Genomic DNA, 20,693 nt, shown 5'->3' with positions numbered 1-20,693 from the left:
TATTGATGGATTATAGAGTAGGACTATGCTTAACTTTCCAAAACTCTTTAAAATATTTAAGTTATGTATATATGTGTCTGTCTCAGTGTGTGTATGTGCACACTGTGTGTGAGGGGGCTCAGAAGCCAGAGTCCTTAGGTCCTGTGGAGTTGTGGTTATAGGTGGCCGTAAGTTGTTGGCATGGGTGTTGGCACTGAGCTTGGTTTTTCCCTCCTTTGGTCTGTCATCAACACCTAGTGCATCAGCTAACTTTGCGTAAGCATGAGGTCATATGGACATCTAAGAGTTTGTCACACTTGTGTGGATAGTCCATGTGTTCATCTTTCCCTGGCCTCCCGGTCCCCCGATGCTTGTATGATGTTTTCCCAGATATTGTGTAATAAGAGCTGTTATGGGAAAAAAAGAAGGATAGCTTCTTTTGATTCACTGCAATCAATGTGAGTCTTCCAACTCCAATCTTTTTCAAAATTAATTTGACTCCTCTTCTTTTTTGGATAACAAAAAAATATTTTACTAGAACGGAAGTTTGACGGAAGTTTCCAGACAAGCCATACAAAGTGGTCACGAGCTTTCTTCTCTGGGTGGGAGAGGAATCTACACTTGACAGCAGAGTGGCAGCGTCATTAGTGAGGGCTGTGATATTTATTCAATGTTCCCATTTTGGTTCAGACAGTCAAGCTTGTCCATCTCAGCATCTAAAGTTAGACTTGGCTAGAGAGTATATTCTAAAAAACTGGTTAGTTGCATTTAACCACTACAATTAGATCCCATAAAATAGGGGAGGACAAGGAGATCATTAAATTAAAACTACTCCCCCCCCCAAAGTGTAAAATAAAAGCACCCATACCCGTGGCAACTAGCCCTGAGAACTACCTTCATCCACAGTGCTTTGTACTTAAACCCTGATGGGGAAACGAACCCGAGCAGAGAGCCCTGGCTTTAAACATTTCACAACAACTCGGATGATACTAACAGCCTCTGCTCATGCTTTACAACAGTGAACCAGGACGAGACACAGATTTGCTAATGTGCATGTAATCACCAAAGATGAAGTTGCCTGAGCTTTTATTCTGCAATGTTTCTAAGACGGTGTCCATTGCATGCAAACAAAAAAGGGAGGAAGTCTTGGCAGAACAGGAGAAGTGATGGACACCTGATGGTCTGTCTGATCAACTTCAACATGATTCCTGGTACAGAGCCTAGCCATGCTCTCACTGTTCCTATGGCTTGGAATTTGTTGGTCTTCCACTGCTCGGCTACATCTATAGCAGGCTTTCTTGGACTTCCAGCCCCCAAATCATGACATGGAGACTTATTATTAATTATGAATACTCATCCTTATCTTAGGCTTATTTCTAGATAGTTTTCCCCCTTTAATTAACCAATTTCTATTAATCTATATGTTTCCCTGAGGCTTGTTTACCTCATCTATGTACTGTCCATCCTGCTTTCCTGTTTCTTCTATGTCTGTCTGTCTGTCTGTCTATCTCCCTTTTGTCTCTGCCTACCAGCCCTGCCTATCCCTCCTCTGCCTAGCTATTGGCCATTCAGGTTTCTATTAGACCAATCAGGTGCCTTAGGCAGGCAAGATGAAACAACAACACATCTTTACATAATTAAAACAAATGCAGCATAAACAAATGCAATACATCTTTACATAGTTCAACAATTATTCTGAAACACAAAGAAATGTGACAAATCTTTACATAGTTAAACATATCTATTCCACATTTCCCACTTTTTGTCTAAATAAAAAAGGAAAGGATTTTACTTTAACATAGTAAAACTATAAACAATAAGAACAATTATTAAGTAAGAATTACATTTACAATATCTAGTCCATTTGTATTTGGCAAATTCAAAGAAAATACCCCATTATTTATCCTATCTTGGTGAGTCCAAAGTTGTTTTTTTAATAAACTCTTTTTTATTTACTTTTATTTTATGTGCATTGATGTTTTGCCTGCAGGTCAGATCTTTGAGTTACAGACAGTTGTTAGCTGCCATGTGGGTGCTGGGATTTAAACCCGGGTCCTTTGTGAGAGCAGTCAGTGCCCTTAACCACTGAGCCATCTTTCCAGTCCCCAAGAACATGGCATCTTTTTTTTTTTTTTTGAGCTGAGAATCGAACCCTGGGCCTTGCACTTGCTAGGCAAGTGATCTACCACTGAGCTAAATCCCCAACACTTTTTTTTTAAAGATTTATTTATTTATCATGTACACAGAAGAGGGCACCAGATCTCATTACAGATGTTTTTGGGCCACCATGTGGGTGCTGGGAATTGAACTCAGGACCTCTGGAAGAGCAGTCGGTGCTCTTAACCTCTGAGCCATCTCTCCAGCCTGAGTCCAAAGTTTTGTACCAAATTTATCTTCTATCATAATGAAGGCAAACTGTAACTGTAACTATCTAGTCTTCAACTTCATCAAAGGCCCCAGAAAGATATAATATTACTTGAGCAAAAAGGAAGTGCAATGCAAGCCACTTCCAAAACTATAAAAGTGACAATGGCATCTGGCTGGCTGCCTGGACAGTCACCCAAAATTCCTTCACAATGCTGGGCATCCATCTTCAGCCTGCAGGCCTAGAGTACCTGACAGACTTTTCTGTGAAGCAGGGTTTTTGAAGGACTGTCCCGCCTTGTCTTGGAAAAGTTCAGTGGTCACTTTCTTTTGGGTCCTGCATGTCCAGTTGGGATAGTATACTGTCAGCAGTCAAGGCAAGGGCCATTTCTTGCCCAAATGGCTAGCTTTGCCACACTGAAAGCAAACTCTATATAGAGATTCTTTAATGCCTGTCATCCTTTTATGAAGTAGATCAGTGCTGCCAGGAGCAGACGTGTCTCACTGTCATGAAAAGCCTTAGGTTATCAAAACATCTTAAATGCCTTATTCTGCAGGTCTCTGAAGTGTTTGAAGATCACCTATCTGTCTAAAATTTATCTGTTTAACTAAAAAAAATACCTAATATGTTACAAGTTTGATTATTATAGATGAGTAACTACTACCCTGTATTTCTAAATTATACTTTACATTTTTTAATGAGCTGCATAAGCACAATACCCCAAATGAGTTGGAACAACACAGTATAACAAAAATAACTCTAAATTTGTATCATTATGCCTAAATCCATACCAATGTAAAATATTTGAGGTTAATATTTGTCTTTTTATCCTATATTTCTATATCCACCCCCAAACAATGACAAACATCCATAACCCACTGAATGACCCAAACCCACCCACCTCACCTCTTAGGAATGTGGGCATTCTGTTCTCTAGATTGCTTCCTGTTGTCTGAGGGTGACAGCCTCTCCAGGGGACCCTGAGAAAATTGAGATAATGGTCAAGTCCTGGGAAAACCAGTTGTAACATTTGTTGTCCATTCTCAGAACTGTTCCCATGCAGAGGGGTCAGTATATATGTCACCTGACTTGTAGTTTTTCTTGGTTTATTTCTTTGTGTCTGTGGCCAAGATTTTCAGGAGGTCTCCCCTTGTCAAACCTGATCTCTATTAACCTTGAATGAATCCAAAGATTTCATTTCCTGTGGAAACAAAAGCATAACCTCTCTCCCAATGCAATATATTTTCTGAATTCCATTTTAAGATATTCCCTAAAATATCTAGGCTGGTTTAATTCAGCAGTCCCTTTTACAGTCCAGTGTCTCTCAGCAGCTGTTGGTTGCTCATCAGCATTTTAAAAATTCAAAGTCAATACAACACTATAGAGGATCCAGATTACAGACTTTACTTAACTATTTTTAAACTATTTCTTTTTTCCTATGACTGTTTATACTCATTTTCTTTTCTTAAGTGCCTACACACATTTTTTGAACACACTGTAACCTGTTTACAGTTTTGGTTTTTTGTTTTTGTTTTTGCTTTTGTTTTTTCAGTTTGGACCTGCTTTACTGTATCTGTAGCCTTTTTTTGTCTGTGTGAGGCAAACCTTAAACTGCTGAGTGTGTCACAAAGCGTTGCAGCATGGGTGTGTGGGTTCATGTGGATCCAAGGGAGGAAGACTCAGAGGCACCTTAAGAAGGAATTTAGGGGCTGGAGAGATGGCTCAGTGGTTAAGAGCACTGTCTGCTCTTCCAGAGGTCCTGAGTTCAATTCCCAGCACCCACATGGTGGCTCACAACCATCTATAACAAGATCTGATGCCCTCTTCTGGAGTGCAAGTATACACACAGAGCATGTAAGACATAAAATATTTTTTTTAAAAAGAATGAATTTAACCTTTTGTGGCTGTAGGGTGTTCCAGTCTCTCCAGACTGAAGCACTTTCCCTTTGATCAGGGCAATTTTATTATCAATATTTACACTTTAGCAAGTGGATTTCCATATGCTCAAAACAACCTGAAAGGAACTCCCAAAAATACAACGTGAAGTGCAAATTCCTCAATTTCTCAGGCACCACAGTTTTCCAGTGCTGTGGGATATCGTTCTGTATGCTGTGAATGTGTGTTGCTCTGATTGGTTGATAAATAAAAGTTGATTGGCCAGTAGCCAGGCAGGAAGTATAGGCAGGATAAACAGACAAGGAGAATTCTGGGGAGTGGAAGGCTGAATCGGGAAGATACCAGCCCACTGTCCAGGGCTATAATGGCACACAGGTAAAGCCACGGAACATGTGGCAACATACAGACTAACAGAAATGGGCTAAATTTAAATGTAAGAGCTAGTCAGTGGTAGGCCTGAGCTAATGGCCAAGCGGTTTTAACTAATATAAGCCTCTGTGTATTTACTTGGGTCTGAGTGACTGTGGAGCAGGTGGGACACAGAAAAACTTCAGTTACATTCCAAGTTCCCTGAACTAAGTTTTGCATAGACCTTTGTATCCTTGGGAGACTCTCAGACAAGATTCACATGGGGCAATAAGAGAAACAAAAGGTATGGGTTAAACAAAGGATGGATTAGGGCTAGGTGCCACTCTCTGGAGCCAGGCTAGGAGTAGCTCTGTAGAAATGCAGCCACATAAGTGGCTTAGTGCTGGCAGCTGGCTCTGCCCAACTTGGGTCTGTGAGAGCCAAATTTTATACCTGGTGGGCCTGCTGAGAGCTGCTTTTAATCAGGAGCTGTATTTAACTGCCCCAGTTCTAGGAAGTTGGTGCATTTTTACTTAGCTTGTTGTTTTAACGTGCCAGCTGTTACAGCAGATCTGTCCCTCCGTATGCTACTAGGAAGCCATGTTGGGTTTTGTTTGTTTGTTTTCTTTATTCTCCAGCTTTCTCGGGCCCTATATAGAAATACATGCCCCACACAGGGCTCCAAATGTAGCAGGCTTTCTTGGCCTGCCAGCCCCCAAATCATGACATAGAGACTTATTATTTATGAATGCTTGGCCTTAGTTTAGGCTTGTCCCACTAGTTCTTATAACTTATATTAACCTATTTCTCTTCAATTATGTTTTGCCTAGGGCTTTTTACCTTTCTTTCATTCTGTATTTCTTTTTTTTTTTAAAGATTTACCTATCTATCTATCTATCTATCTATCTATCTATCTATTTATTTATTATGTATACAGTGTTCTACCTGCATGTATCCCTGCAGGCCAGAAGAGGGCACCAGATCTCATTACAGATGGTTGTGAGCCACCATGTGGTTGCTGGGAATTGAACTCAGGACCTCTGGAAGAGCAATCGGTGCTCTTAACCTCTGAGCCATCTCTCCAGCCCCCTTTCTTTCATTCTGTATGTCCTCCTTTCCTGCATTCTCCATGTCTGGCTGGTTGGTGGCTGCCCTGGCTGGCCCTGGGTGTCTCCCCTCTCTTTCTCCCTCATTCTCTTGTGAGCCTAGATTCCTCCTGCTTATTCTCTCTGCCTGCCAGCCCTGCCTATCCCTTTACTGCCTAGCTATTGGCTATTCAGCCTTTTATTAGACCAATCAGGTGCCTTAGGCAGGCAAGGTGAAACAGCAACACATCTTTACATAGTTATACAATTGTTCTTCAACAAAACAAATGTAACACATCTTTACCTATTTAGACAAATATTCTATTCCACAACATACATTATTTGCTAATGGGTCATCTGGATTCAAAGCATTAAACAAAGCCTGGATCAATAGCAGAATTGTGTGCGGATCTGCAGTTCCAGGGACCACTTACCTTTCAAAATATCTAAACATATTCTTCCTGACTCGTCTACCTTAGGATGACAAGTATTGGTCATGAAATGTACTCTAGGTGCTGACATTTCAAGTTTAAACGCCCCTCCCCCAGAGGGGGATCCTGGGCCCAGCGATGACCACTGGAAAAGAATGGACTTGCTTTCATCTGGTTCTGTTTCAATGCCTGGGACTGATTCTGTCAGCACATGCTGGGTTTCATTCACGACCCTGCAGGGCAGCCCAGCCATCTCCTCAGATCCAGAGTTCAGCCTCTGCTTTTGTCTCTGGCTCTGCTCACTGGTTTTTTCATTAGTTTTATTTTCAGTAACTTTTAGAATCAGCTTTGTGATTTTTTAACAGTAAACTCTGGCTTTGTTTGGGACCGGAACGTTGCCATCTTAGCAATATTGACCGTTGCAGCAATCAGTACAGTGCAGTTTGCCCAGGACTCTGGGTTTCCTGCATCAGAGATGTGCAGTTTTCAGCGTAGAGATTTGGCACATATTTTATTCAGTTTTTGCATAAGTATCCCATTTTTTGTGCTAAATTAAGTATTTTTTTAAAGATTTATTTATTTATTATGTACACAGAAGAGGGCACCAGATCTCATTACAGATGGCTGTGAGCCACCATGTGGGTGCTGGGAATTGAACTCAGGACCTCTGGAAGAGTAGTCGGTGTTCTTAACCTCTGAGCCATCTCTCTAGCCCAAGTATTATTTTTCTAACATCAGATTCCAGTTGTTCAGTGCTCATATGTCAGACTCCAGTGGCCTGTTTTATACTGGGCTTGTATGCTGCAGTCTTGGCTGCTTTACTGGTTGAAGCAGCTCTTTATGGGTTTCTTGGGATTTTCCCTGTGGACAACCCTATCATGTGAAAACGATTCTTTTTCTTGCTGCTCTGTGTGCCTGTTACAGCATCTCCACTGTGCCACACATATACTCCAAGATTTGGTATGGATGAAAAAACTTTTGACGGTGGTCCTTTAGGATAATTTACAAAAAATAAATAAAAGGTTCATCCTGTGAATTGAAACTAGAAGATTCAGGAGGGAGGAGGGAGAGGAAGGGGTGGGAGAGAGACTGAGACTATGAATCATCAGTGTGCTTGTGTTTTGGAAAAGGCAGCCCAGCAGGAGGGTGAAGAGGAGGTGGGGCATGTGCTGCTGTGATGTGGTGGGCAGATCTGTCTGGATGTGAAGGAGGTACAGTGCAAGTTTTGGTCAAATACGTCACCTCTGGTTCTGGCTTAACACAATTTCAGGTTTCCTATAAATAAGAATATTTCTGATATCTGAGGAAGACCATGCTTACAATATTGGCCCGAGTGACTTTAAAATAGGGTTGTCTTTTCTTTTAGAGACAGGGTCTCACTATGTAGCCTGGGCTGGCCTGGAACTTGATAAATAGCCCAGGCTGGCCTCAAATTCAAGAGATATGCCTGGCATCATTTTTTTTTTTCAATCTAAAAGAATTTTTGCCACCAAAAGCCATATGGGGCACATAAGTGTTGGACTTTACTGCCTGACTGGTCATAGAATTGCCTTCCCATAGAACATGTATCTTTCTCTCTCTCTCTCTCTCTCTCTCTCTCTCTCTCTCTCTCTCTCTCTCTTTTGAGACAGGGTCTCACTCTACAGAACTGACAAGCTTCTAATTCCAGTGACCAGCCTGGACAATTAGAAAAATATAAAAACCCTTCAAAGTAAAATATAGCCTTTTGTACCTGCAGAAGTGTACATTGGGACCATATTTACATACATTCTGCCTTGCTTATTCTTTATCCTTTTTAGTATTATAGTTACCACATCGCACAAACCATTATCCTATTCCGGGGCAAGTCCTTGAAGATTCTATCTCCTCACTGGCTAGCTTTCCCACACCAAACTGCCCGACGTTTTCCTTTAGGACTCAGGTATATAAGGGCAAATTACCGCCCATGAGGTGGAGACTATAACTTCTCCAGGATCCTGTGGGTCGTGTCAACTTCAGAGGCAGCCTGGCGCAGGCCAGTTAGCCCAGCACTTGAGAGTGGGCAAGGCTGAGACGGGAGGACCACCGGCGAGTTCTGTATGGGTCACATAGTGCGGACCAGTGTCTCGCAGATCAAAGAAGAATTTCCGCCGAAGGCTAGAGAAATACCTGCGTGGCACGCACACACTCCGCAGAGTTGCCACACTCGATAGAGCGAGTCCACGATCGGGTGTCGTCACCCACTGCCGGAAGTGTAGTGCAGCTGTTCCACAGTGTCCCGCCCTCTTGTACGTGTGCGCGCTGCCGGGGAGGCTTCTGGGAAGTGTAGTCCGGAGCCTCTGGCACTGGGCGCTCCTCTGCCGAGGCCGGTCATGGAGCATTCTGGGAAGCGCAGTTCAAGTTTGGCAGAGCGGGCTGATGCGGAGTGTTCTGGAAAGTGGTGGTTTCAGTTAGCATCCGTTCCCCTTGTTCTCCGGTGAGTCTCCTCTCCCCTCTCCACTGACCCCCTGGATCTGGAGGTTTGCAGGGTCCAGGGCAGGCGGCCGGAGGGAAGTCGGCTGCAAGCTGGCAGAGCAGCGGCCAGGCGAATGAAAGAGAACGCAGGATGTTGAGGTGACGGAAGAATCACGAGCCATGGTTACCTTTCTAGAGCTTTATTGAGAGAGAGAGAAAGAGAGACAGAGATTGCACGGAGGGAAGAGAGAATACGGAAGGAGAGAATACGGAAAGACGGAGAGAGGGGCATGGACGCTGTAGCAGGCTGGTGACATAATTAAGGACATATCCTTACACTGACTGGGTCTCTGCATGTGGCCCAGCCATCCTCCTGCCTCAGCGATGACAGGTGTGAGCCGTCACACCTTGCTTCACTGCTTCACTGCGAGCTGACAGGGTTGTTTGGGGGATTGATGCAGCTAGTGCCCCGCGGCCCTGAAGGTTCTATGACTCACACCCACACTGCAGGGAGCCGAGGAAGTGGAGGAGGTATGTCACGAGCTGTCATAGATGCGTAGACGGACACGTCTGTGGCTTTCCACGAGGTCAGAATTTATTGAACGATGAGAAAGCTATGTCGGTTTCGTTGGCTGCAACTTGCCAGGGAATCTCGCTTTGACTTGGTAGTTGGCCATGAATCATGGGTTCTTTTATTCTCATCTCAATAACTGATGATAAATCTCAGACCATTCATTGCTCCATGCACAGGTTATGGAGTTGCTGATGAGAGGGTTACAGATGCTTCAGCATTCAGACAGGTTCCCTGAAGTCTCAGACAGGGAGCTGATACGGGAACAGGGAAGAGCCAGAGAAGGGACCAGATACAGATCTACAGGTGAAGGCACAGATGACATGTGCGTCTCCAGGGCTACTTTGAAGTGAGCTGATTGTCACAGACAGGAGGGATCAGCCGAATTGGACTTCACTGAGCAAGGCTCCTCCTGACACGTGACCAGGCGACTGAGCAGTGTCTGCTGCGATTGGGCCCCTTGGTGAGGGAGTTACATGTGTTGCCAATGTGATTTGGTTCATTTGCTTTTAGGCAATATCTTTTAATGAGACAGGGTTTCTCTGTGTAGCCCTGGCTGTTCTGGGACTCACTCTGTAGACCAGGCTGGGCCTTGAACTCAAAGAGAACCCCCCTGCCTCTGCCTCCCGAGTGCTGGGATTAAAGGCATCCCCCACCCCCCGCCCTTTCTTTAACTTTTGAATCTTCTCTGTTAGTGTAGAAATGAAAGCATTGAACCGTTCATGTCATGTGATCCTGAGCTTTTCTTGTGAGTGTTACTTTTTCTCAGTAGTCAAGTCTCTCACTGGGACAACTTCAGCTGCAGGGGATGCTCAGGACCTCCTTCAGCTTCAGGGGGCACTTGGGACCTCCTTTCTGTCCTCATCATGACTAGTTAACCCTGGACACCTTCCCTATTCTCTTTTAGGAAGGGGAAGACTGTCTCCAGCTTGGTGGGCAGCAGGGAATGATTTAACTGCTTTGTTGGGGATGACTACCATGGTACTTCACATTCTCTCCTTCCACAGCCTGACCTCTCAGCATGAACTGAATGGAAGGTGAGGTCGTGACTCCTTCAGTGCTGACAGCAAGGCTCCTGGTGAGTTGACCTGGCTGTTGTTTTTATTGTTGTTTTAATGAGTCTCACTGTGTAGCCCTGGCTGTCCTGGGACCCTTCGGCCTCAAACTCAGAGAGGTTACCCTACTCTCCTTCTTGAGTGATGGGATTGAAGATGCATGTCACCATGCCGTGCTTATTTTTCTTATTTTAATGATGAAGGGCTTGAGATAGAGTGGATAAATTAGGGCTTCAAGGTTGGCCTGGGACTTACACAGCCCAGGTCCATAGCCTAGATTCATAGCTCATCAAGACATAGGATTGCCTGGAATTATAACCAGAGATGTAGGGCCAAAGTCCTTAGGAAACCCCAATAGTCTGGACTCAGTCGCCTGTCCCAATCCAACCAAAGACACAAGTAGTGGTGAGGAGTACAGAAGAGACTGAACTGTCGTGGCCGCATTGGCGTCCAGTGAGCCCCTGGTCTGACTTCATGGTACCATCCCGAACTTTAGGTTTAAATAGGGGAACAGGGGCCTGCAAGATGGCTCAGCAGGTAAAAGTGCTTGCTGCCAAGCCTGACGACCCGTGTTCAACCCCCAGAACTTACATGGTGGAAGGAGAGAGCCAACTCTTGCAGCAGATGACCTTCTGGTGGCCACACCTGTGCCCTGCACACACACCCTAGACCAGCAGTTCTCAGCTTCCTAACGCTGCGACCCTTTAATACAGTTCCTCGTGTTGTGGTGAACCCCAACCATACAATTATTTCGTCTCTACCTTGTAACTGTAATTTTGCTACTATTATGAATCATAATGTAAATATCTGATACACAGGATTCTTGATGGAGGCTTTTCTGTCCCACCCTGGTCCCGAAGTCACTTCTCAAATAATTGACTCAGGGGCTTGATATTAATTACAGACTGTTTGGCCTGGGGCTCAGGCTTATTACTAGCCAGCTCTTCCATCTTAGATTAACCCATCTCTACTAATCTGTGTATTGCCACGTGGCCACGGTGTTACTGTTGTGCTGGCATGTTGCTCCTTGGGTGGCTGGCTGGCATCTGCTCAACCCCGCCCTCTTTCTCCCTGTCTGTCTGCTTGGATTTCCTGCCTTGCTCTATCCTGCCTTGCTCTAGGCCAAAGCAGTCTGTTTATTAACCAATGGTAATTAAACATATTCACAGTGTACAGAAAGACATCCCACAGCACACAGGGTCATGACCTGCAGGTTGAGAACAGTTGCTCTAAATTACTGTAATAAATAAGGAAGAGTCAGGGCAAATGTGTATGTACATAATTAAGCAGCCATGCTGTGTCTCCCTATCCTGGTTTTGACTCAGATCACTAAAAGCGGCTTGATACGCAGTTAATGGCTAGCATTGCCCCGGGGATTTGTTACGGGGTGTCCTCTCTATCATTGCTAACTGTTCCTGTCTTGTGGGTGGTCTGTCCATCCACAGTCAAGGTGATGGCTGCTTGGGGCCGTGACGCATCTTGGGGCCTCCGGATGAGAGCGCTGACCCCGGCTTAGGTTGCTTCGGAGCAGCTCCTGCCCCTCTGGCCCTCTCTGCCCTGTCAGTCAGCGATCTCTCTCTGTGTGACTCCTGTCCATCTATTGTTATCATCAGAAACAACAGTGAGACAAGCCTGGAATGCTGGATGCGGGATGAAGCTTGGTGCAGGGACCCCACCTGCCTCTGATCTCCCGTGTTTATGGGTGCAACAGCTATCGTCTTTGTTGGAAAGAATGACCTAAAATACCAGGTATCTCATCACGGTGCTGCCTGTGTGTGTTCCTTTCTCCCCATCATAACCGTAGGACTGACTCTGTTTCTGTCCCTTCTGTAGTTGAGGATGCGCACAGCTGTTTAGGTGTTGGGACCGAGGACACACAGCAGCTTCTCTGCAGGTATGTGTGAGGAACCCTCGTGGAGCAGTGTGCAAGCATGCATGTGCTACTCAGGGCCCCTGGTGTGCCAAACAATAGCACGTTTCTAGCTTTTTTTTTTTTTTTTTTTTTTTTTTAAAGATTGATTTATTTATTATGTATACAGTGAGTGTTTGGCCTGCAGGCCAGAAGAGGGCACCAGATCTTATTATAGATGGTCGTGAGCCACCATGTGGTTGCTGGGAATTGAACTCAGGACCTGTGGAAGAACAGCCGGTGCTCTTAACCTCTGAGCCATCTCTCCAGCCCACGTTTCTAGCTTTTTCTGGTGACTTTTGAGATAGGGTCTCCCTGTGTAATCTAGGCCAACTTGAACTGATAGCAATCCTCCTGCCTCAGTCTCTCCTGAGAGCCAGAACTGCAGATGTGTAACATCAAGCCAAGTTGTTGTTTCTGCCTGGCAAAAATGATTTTCCTGTAGTTTGTTCATTTTAATTATGTTGATTATCAAAATGTGGCTGCACACATTTCCCAGAGGCGGGGACTTTATTCAGTTGTCTCTGTTTCCATGGCTCTCCTCTCAGTTTGGCAAGTTTGCAAAACCCCGTGTCTTTGAAGAGCTGGCCCATGGCACAGCCTGATTCCTAGAGCACCGGAGGCCGAGAGGAGACCGTGGGCTCTGTACTGGGCGGGTTGCTCCTGGCCAGGGGCTCTCGGCTGCAGGGTGAGCGATGTCTGAATCAGCCTCCCCAGGAAGTGGCACAATTGCTGTGCACAGCATGCTGCTGTGGGAGCTAGTCAGACCCTGGCCAGACGCTCATGGCTTTTTTCTCTCCCATCGTTACCCCTTCCTAAGATGCAGCCATTCCCCGAGAGGACAGGATGACCAAGTTCAAGGTGAGTTATGCTGACTGTTCTATGTTTGTTTGTTTTTTTAAAATTCTCTCTCTTACGTTTATTGGTTTATTTGTTGTGTGGGCGTGGCTGTAGACAGGTGCACTGTGCCAGTGTGGTGTGCATGTGGAGGTCAGAGGACAGCTTGTGGCCCTCTCCTTCCATCTTGTGGGTCCTGGGGACGGAATTCAGTTTCCCAGGCTTCCTGGCAAGCACCTTAACCCCTGAGCCATCTCACTGGTCCTTAAATTTTCATCTTTTTTCAAAGGTTCCACATATCTTCTTGCTTCTTAATAAATTCTTATTAAGGAGAATTGTTGACATTTGAGAAGCCCTTGGATGCCAGATGTTAGTCACTGTGTGTTTTTTTTATCACTTTATAATGGGATGAATAAAATAATAAAGAAGGGTTCAGTGCTCAAAAGCACTGGCTGCTCTTCCAGAGGACCCAAGTTTGGATCCCAGCACCTACATCAAGTGACTCACAACAGCCTGTAACTCTAGCTCCCTGGACTCTGACTCCCTCTTCTGGCCTCTGAGGACACTTGCACTCACATGCACATACCCGGCCCACCTACACATAATCGGAAATAATAAAGGTGTTTTTAAAAACTAATAAAAACACAATATGATCGGATGAACAGTCACAGACTGGAAAAGCCCATGACAACATCATCCAGGTGGGGACACTGCTGTACACAGAGCCAGACAAGGATAAGAGCGGGGATGCCCACCACATGGCTGCTAAGGACTGGCAGTACGGCTTGGGCAGAGCACTTGCCTCGAACATGTGCAGTGCAGAACAAACACCCACTCAGCTGAACGTTGTCAGTAGACTTTTACATAGCCATAAGCTAATACACTAGTTACCTAGAAGGACAGGCAGAGTGCCAAAGAGAGCTGAACATGGGGCTAGGGACCTAGCATGATGGAGAGAGTGCTTGCCTTGCATACATGAGGCCCCAGGTTCAACCCCTAGCACCACACACACCAGTATATGGTGTCACACACTTGTGATTCCCAACACTCGGGAAGTAGAGGCGGGAGGCTTAGAGTACTGCAGGCTCATCCTTGGCTACATCAAATCTGAGGCCAGCCTAAGCTACAAGATCCTGTCTCAAAAAAAAATTTATAAAATACAAAGAGGAAAGGGACCTGGTGGCGCACACCTTGAGTCCCCAGCACTCAGGAGGCAGAGCCAGACGGATCTCTGTGAGTTCAAGGCCAGCCTGGTCTACAGAGTGAGTTCTAGGTCAGCCAAGGCTACACAGAGAAACCCTGTCTCAAAAAATAAACAACAGTAACAAAAAAACCACAGAGAGGAAATAAACATAGTTAATAAATATATGAAAACATTATTTTACAGCCAGGCATGGTGGCACACGCCTTTAATTCCAGCACTCGGGAGGCAGAGGCAGGAGGATCTCTGTGAGTTCGAGGTCAGCCTGGTCTACAGAGCGAGTTCCAGGACAGACTCCAAAGCAACACAGAGAAACCCTGTCCCAAAAAAACCAAAAATAAATTTTAAAAATTTTTTAAAAAATTAAAAGAAAGAAAGAAAGAAAGAAAGAAAATATTTTACTAATCACAAAGTAAATACAAATATCAAGTTGTTTTTCACTGATTTGAATTAGGATTTTTTTAACATCTATTTTGAGTATATGAGTGTACTCACATGCATGCCACAGCACATGTGTGGAAGTAGAGAACAACTGTAGGAGTCAGTTCTCCCCTTCTACGATGTGGCTCCCAGGAATTGAACTTAGGATGTCTGGCTTGACGGCAATGCCTTTACCCACTAAGCTACCTCTTGCTAGCCCATATTTTTGTTATGGGTTCACTGTTGTCTATGGCATAAAGAACCACGGGTCTTTATATTGATTTGAGGGCAAGAATACAGTAGAAAAATGTAGGTAACAGCGCGAGGTCGTGCCTGAGTTGGGAGATGTAGAGGGAGGTCACAGGCTGGTCCACTTTGTCCTCTCCTGGTTGCCTAGTGATAGCCCCAGTGTAGCTTCCTGGAGGCTAGATCCCACAGGAAGGGATGGAGCAGGAGGGATAGGCTTCTGAATGTTAGTTACTCTTTTGATCTGAGCCCTACCATTTCCCCCAACAGCCTCAAACTTACTGGTTTTTATCCAGATTAAACTTACTATGAAAGTCAGATTTTCATTTACAAGAACTAAATTTTGACTTGTTTCTGCTTTAAAAAAAAAAAAAAAAAGTAGGTGTAGTTTTTCTGTCTCAATCACCTGCTCCCAAATAACTGACACAGAGGTTTAGTATTACTTACAAATGCTCAGCCAGTAGCTCAGGCTTGTTACTAGCTACCTCTTACACTTCACCCATATTTCTTATCTATGCCTCACCACGTGGCTCGTGGATTGTTACTTCATTTTCTATATGTCCTGCTTGCTCAGCGGCTGACTGGTATCTCTGACTGCACTCTTTCCTCCTCCCAGAGTCCTCTGTGTCTATCGGTCCTGCCTGTATTTCCTATCTGGCTACTGGCCTGTCACCTTTTTATTAACCAGTGAGAGTAAGACATATTCACAGTGTACAGAAGGACAACTCCGCAGCAGGAAAAAAAAAATGAGAAGAAAGTCTGCCTCATACATTATAATTTTAAAATTGCATATTTGTTGATGTTGCAGTTTTAACGTGTAAGAAGATGGACAATTGAACTCTATGTAAAAAGTGGTCTTTTTGCTAGTCTTATGTTCCTGAGACAGGGCTCCATCCTGTTCTGGAACTCAGTATGGCTTCCAACTGACAAGTCACCCTCCTATCTCAGCCTCCCATGTACTGGCATGGGGCATTGTACCCACCCCTAGTGTCTGTTGTGCTGCAGATGGGACACAGGACTTTGTGGATGCCAGGCAGGTACTCCATGACCCTGCCCCATTCCAGCCTCAGCTGCCCTTTGTTGCAAGACTTAGGAGGCATGTGTTTGGTATCGTAGGAGGCAGTAACATTCAAGGACGTGGCCGTGGTCTTCAGTGAGGAGGAGCTGGGGCTTCTGAACGCTGCCCAGAGGAAGCTGTACCATGAGGTGATGCTGGAGAACTTCCGGATGCTGCTGTCAGTGGGTGAGGATGGTTGTGTAGCAGACGGTGGCTCCCACGACGTCTCTGTGGCCCTGGCTCTGCATGCAGCTCTTGAAGGGGTCTCAAGAATCATTGTAGGATACAGAGCTGGGGTTTTCTAGTGTTTCTCCCCCAGCTAATGTGTGTGTTTTGTACATAGACCACGGGTGGCCAGTGTGATGTTGTATTTCTGTGCCTTCTCTAATTGTGATCACCTATACACATGTGGTGAATATATGAGCAATTTTTTTACATTAAAAAAATTACTTTGTGGGACTAGAGAGATGGCTCAGGGTTAAGAGTCCTGGCTGCTCCTGCAGAGAACCTGGGTTTGGTTCCCAGCATCCACATGGCAGCACACAATCACCTGTAATTCCAGTCTCATGGAGACCTGACTCCTTCATCTCACCCACACAGGCACCAGACATGCACGAGGTGCACAGATATACATGCAGGCAAAACACTCATACACGTAAAATAATAAACCTTAAATTAAAAAAGATGTACTGTGTGTGTGTGTGTGTGTGTGTGTGTGTGTGTGTGTGTGTGTACACGTGCCATAGCATGCATAGGAAAGCCAGAGGACCACTTGTGGGAGTTGATTCTCTTTTTACACCTTTTGGCAGCAGGTCCCTCAAAGCCATCCTGCTGGCCCTTTATGAACGATTTTTTAAAAAGATTTATTTATTTATTATGTATACAGCATGTCTGCCTGCAGGCCAGAAGACAGCACCAGATCTCATTACAGATGGTTGTGAGCCACCATGTGGTTGTGGGAATTGAACTCAGGACCTCTGGAAGAGCAGCCAGTGCTTTTAACCACTGAGCCATCTCTCCAGCCCCCGCTTTTATGAACAATTTTTAATGAGATAAATAATAGGGTGGAAAAGGCAAATGTGCCACACACCTTGATCCTAACACTCTAGAGGGAGAGAAGATGTAGACAGAAGGTTTCTCTGGTCCTGCCCAGCCCTGCAGCGGGGACAAATTTCTCCCTCTGGCATACTGCAGCTGCCAAGCAGTCCCAAGTAAACACACAGAAGCTTGTATTACTTACAAACTGTATGGCCTGTGGGTCAGGCTTCTTGGTAGCTAGTTCTTTCACCTTACTTCAACCCATTTCTGTTCATCTATTTGTTGCCACATGGCCATGGTATTACCGGTCTGCTGGCATGTTGCTCCTTCGGCAGTGGGTCTGCTGGCGTCTCCCCCGACTCCATCCTTCTTCATCTCCTCTTCAGTTTGAACCTTATCCCGCCCTGCCACAGGCCAGTGCAGCTTTATTATCAACCAGTCAGAGCAACACATATTCACAGCATACAGAAAGACATCCCACAGCAAGAAGACGATCTCTGTGAGTTTGAGGTTAGCCTGATCTACCAAGTGAGTTCCAGGATAGCCAGGATTACACATTGAGACCCTACCCAAAAAAGGGTGGGCAATAATCAGAGCCCTTGATGGTAACTTCTCTTTGCAGTCAAAACAATAGCCTGTTGCCAAAAATAGTGTGAGAGATTGTAAGAGGAAACCGTGTGTGTGTGTGTGTGTGTGTGTGTGTGTGTGTGTGTGTGTGTGTGTGGTGTCTGTGTGTGGTGTCTGAATTTGTGTAGGTGTGTAGTGTTGGGGGGTGCCACAACACACCTGTGGAAGTCGGAGGACAACCTGAGGTGTTACTTCTCTCCTGCTACCATGTGGGTCCCAGGAATGGAACACAGGCCATCAGCCTTGGCTGCGAGCGATTTCACCTTCTAAACCATCTTGCTGACCTGCCCGTGCCGTGACTTGACTTTATCTTAGTGAGGTATATTATTTGTGTGTGTATCTGGGGGTACCCACGGGGGCTGGAGAGGGTATGGTATCCCCTGGAGCTGGAGTTACTGGCTGTAGCGAGCCACCCAGTGCGGGTGCCCGGGTCGTCTGCAAGAACAGTCAGTGCTCGTAACTGCCGAGCCATCTCTCCAGCCCCCAAGACTTAATTTGAGATAACACTTTCCACAGAGCCTCAGACTATCACCTCCACCCAGTTCTAAAGAGAAGATGAGCTTTGACCTGTGAAGATGACCAATGGTGGGGACTCTGAGGCGGGGACCCCGAGTCCGTCCTGCTTCTCATCTTGGGCACAGTGTTGGTGCCACTGCCAAGGCCACAGGGGACTTGTCAGGGTTTGCACTCTGGTGCTGCCAGCCTGCCCTCTCCTCTCACTTCTCTGCTCCCACGGACTCCTTTGGACTTGAGCCACATCGTGGCTTCCTGTACCTACATGCCTTATTACTTGGGGACATCAAGTCTGGGTATTTAAGAGGGCTTACAGTGTCCGTGTGTCTCTTCCTACCCATATCCGGTGGTTCACATCTGTAACTCCAGCAACTGTATGACCTAATGGCCTCCCTGATGCCATTTCCCTGGGGTCAGGGTTTCAGCCACCTTAAAGTGAATGTCTTTCCCGTGGCCATTAGTAGTGAGTCACACTCAGTGAGTGGGGAGTTCCTTCCTTCCTTCCTTCCTTCCTTCCTTCCTTCCTTCCTTCCTTCCTTCCTTCTTCCCTCCCTCCCTCCCTCCCTCCCTCCCTCCCTCCTTCCCTCCCTCCCTCCCTTTCTCTCTCTCTCTCTTTTTTTCTTCAAGACAGGGTTTCTCTGTAGCTTTGCTCCTGTCCTGGAACTCACTCTGTAGCCCAGGCTGGTCTTGAACTCACAGAGATCTGCCTGGCTCTGCCTCCCGAGTGCTGGGATTACAGGCGTGTGCTACCGCCGCCCGGTGGGGAGGTGCTTTCTATGTCATTGTGGCAGTACTGAGGATGGAGCCAGGGCCTGGCACGTGTTGGGCTAGGCTGCTACCGCTGAGCAGCGTCCAGGCTTTTAAAAGGGCACTTCTTAGTCAGGACCCCAGAAGTGATCCGCCCCTACATGTGAGGACGGACGTTCTCAGAAAACAAGCGGCTTTGCTTCTCACCTGCCCCTCCGAAAAGACCAGGGGGGACGTCGCCTGTTGTTTAGTCTTATTTAAAAATACCGTGTGATGGTCACGCCTTGGTTGTCTACAGAAACAAGTAATGTTGTAGAAGAAATCTAGCCAAGGCGAGACCTTGTGGGGGCAGAGCGAGAAAGGAAGATAGTTTTACTAAACCAACGCGTTAGGGAAGGTAGAGTTCAGTTTAAATATGGGGCCCGTTGATGCCCTATACAGTGAGACACAAAACCTGGTCGCAAGGAATTGCCCTCCCCAAATCTGGTACACGTCCTAGAAGACACAGGAATACCACATTCAGAAATGGTCCTTTTCAGTATTTGTGCAGAAATGACAAACTATTTACTTAAAAACTCAGTTGGCACACCCTTATCTTTTCCAGCTTCTAACACTGGAGTGACCCCCTGGCGGCACCTCCGAGGTAGCCTTGGCTGGGGGTGGTGATGCACACTATGGCCCTCTGGGAGTCGGAGGCTAGCCTGATCTACTACCAGGTTCCAGGCCAACAAGGAATACATACTGAGACCCTGTGTTTTCGTACTGACAGAGGTCATGTACTAACTCCCTGTCTTTATAACAGAGCACAGTTGGCCATGGTAGAATTGTGTGGAGGATGTATTGTTTTGGTTAAAAAAAATTCTCAGGAGCATAGTCTTTTTTTTTTTTTTAAGTTTCTTTTGAAGGTCGTATTTAAGGTTCATTTTTTGTTTGGAAGTATGTTTATGTGTGAGGGTGTGTGTACCTGAGGTCAGTGCCCTCGTTGCTGGAGTTAGTCGGCTGTAAGGTGCCGATGTGGGTGCTGGGTATTGAGCCTCCGTCCTCTGCAAAGGCAGAGCACACTCTTAGCTGTCAGTCATCTCTCCAGCTCCTTGAAGGTCCTTTTAAAAAGTGTTTTATTATTGAATGTGCTTGGTTGTTTGGCTGCACATATGTCTGTGCACCCGGTGCATGCAGTGCCCTCTGAGGCCAGAAGGGGGCATCAGATTCCCCTGGAACTGGAGTTACAGATGGCTGTGAGCAGCCATGTAGGTGGAGGGAATCAAACCCAGGTCTTCCGAAAAAGCAGCCAGTGCTCTTAACCTCTGAACCGTCTCTCAAGACAACTCTAGGGACAAATTAGGAGAAAATGCTTATGAAATAAATATGGTGATTAAATCAAAGAAAGGAAATTGTGCCATGCTCCACCACTCCACATATACATTGTTCTCATGTTTCTGCATCCAAAAAAGGGGAGAAACAGTTGAAAAGGTGTACTAATCATGTAAACCTTAATTTTTAAATTAAATATACGCCTTGCCTGCCTGTGTGTATGTCTGTGTACCACATGTATGTCTAGTACCAGCAGAAGTCAGAAGAGGATGTCAGATCCCCTGGGTCTGGAGTTAGGGGGATGTGAGCTGCCATGTGGGTGCTGGGAATTGAACTCTGGTCCTCCAGAAGAGCAGCCAGTGCTCTTAACCATTGAGCCATCTCTCCAGTCCTTGTAAGTCTGTAGTGGCAGCTAAATTTTTCTTTTTCCCAATAACATAATTTCCCTTTTTCTGTTGTTTGCTTTTGTATTTTGAGACATGGTCTTAGTAGTCCAGACTGGCCTCAGACTCACTATGCAGCTGAGACTGGCCTTGAACTTGTGATTCTCCTGCCTCCTAAGTGCTGGAATTACAGGCCCTGGCCATCATGCTCAGCTTGTTGGTTATTGTTTTCACTGTGTAG

The 20,693-nt window shown here is 45.8% G+C and overlaps 1 protein-coding gene and 1 pseudogene across 1 annotated transcript in view; one reads left to right on the top strand and one right to left on the bottom strand.

The window, feature by feature from the left end:
• Window positions 1-118: 118 nt before the first annotated feature.
• Window positions 119-6,357, bottom strand: LOC118588294 (annotated as a pseudogene).
• A 2,067-nt stretch (window positions 6,358-8,424) lies between these two features.
• The window catches only part of LOC118588219 (zinc finger protein 226-like), a 38,209-nt gene continuing 25,940 nt past the window's right edge, over window positions 8,425-20,693 (top strand). The window contains 3 exon segments of the mRNA XM_036194459.1: window positions 8,425-8,559; window positions 10,116-10,186; window positions 15,893-16,019. Coding sequence (XP_036050352.1) covers window positions 10,139-10,186; window positions 15,893-16,019 — 175 coding nt within the window. The 5' untranslated portion in view covers window positions 8,425-8,559; window positions 10,116-10,138.

Source organism: Onychomys torridus, chromosome 1 (assembly GCF_903995425.1).
Source record: "Onychomys torridus chromosome 1, mOncTor1.1, whole genome shotgun sequence".
NCBI lineage: Eukaryota > Metazoa > Chordata > Mammalia > Rodentia > Cricetidae > Onychomys > Onychomys torridus.
The sequence above is the reverse complement of the archived record's forward strand: the minus strand, read 5'-3'. Positions and strand labels throughout refer to the sequence as shown.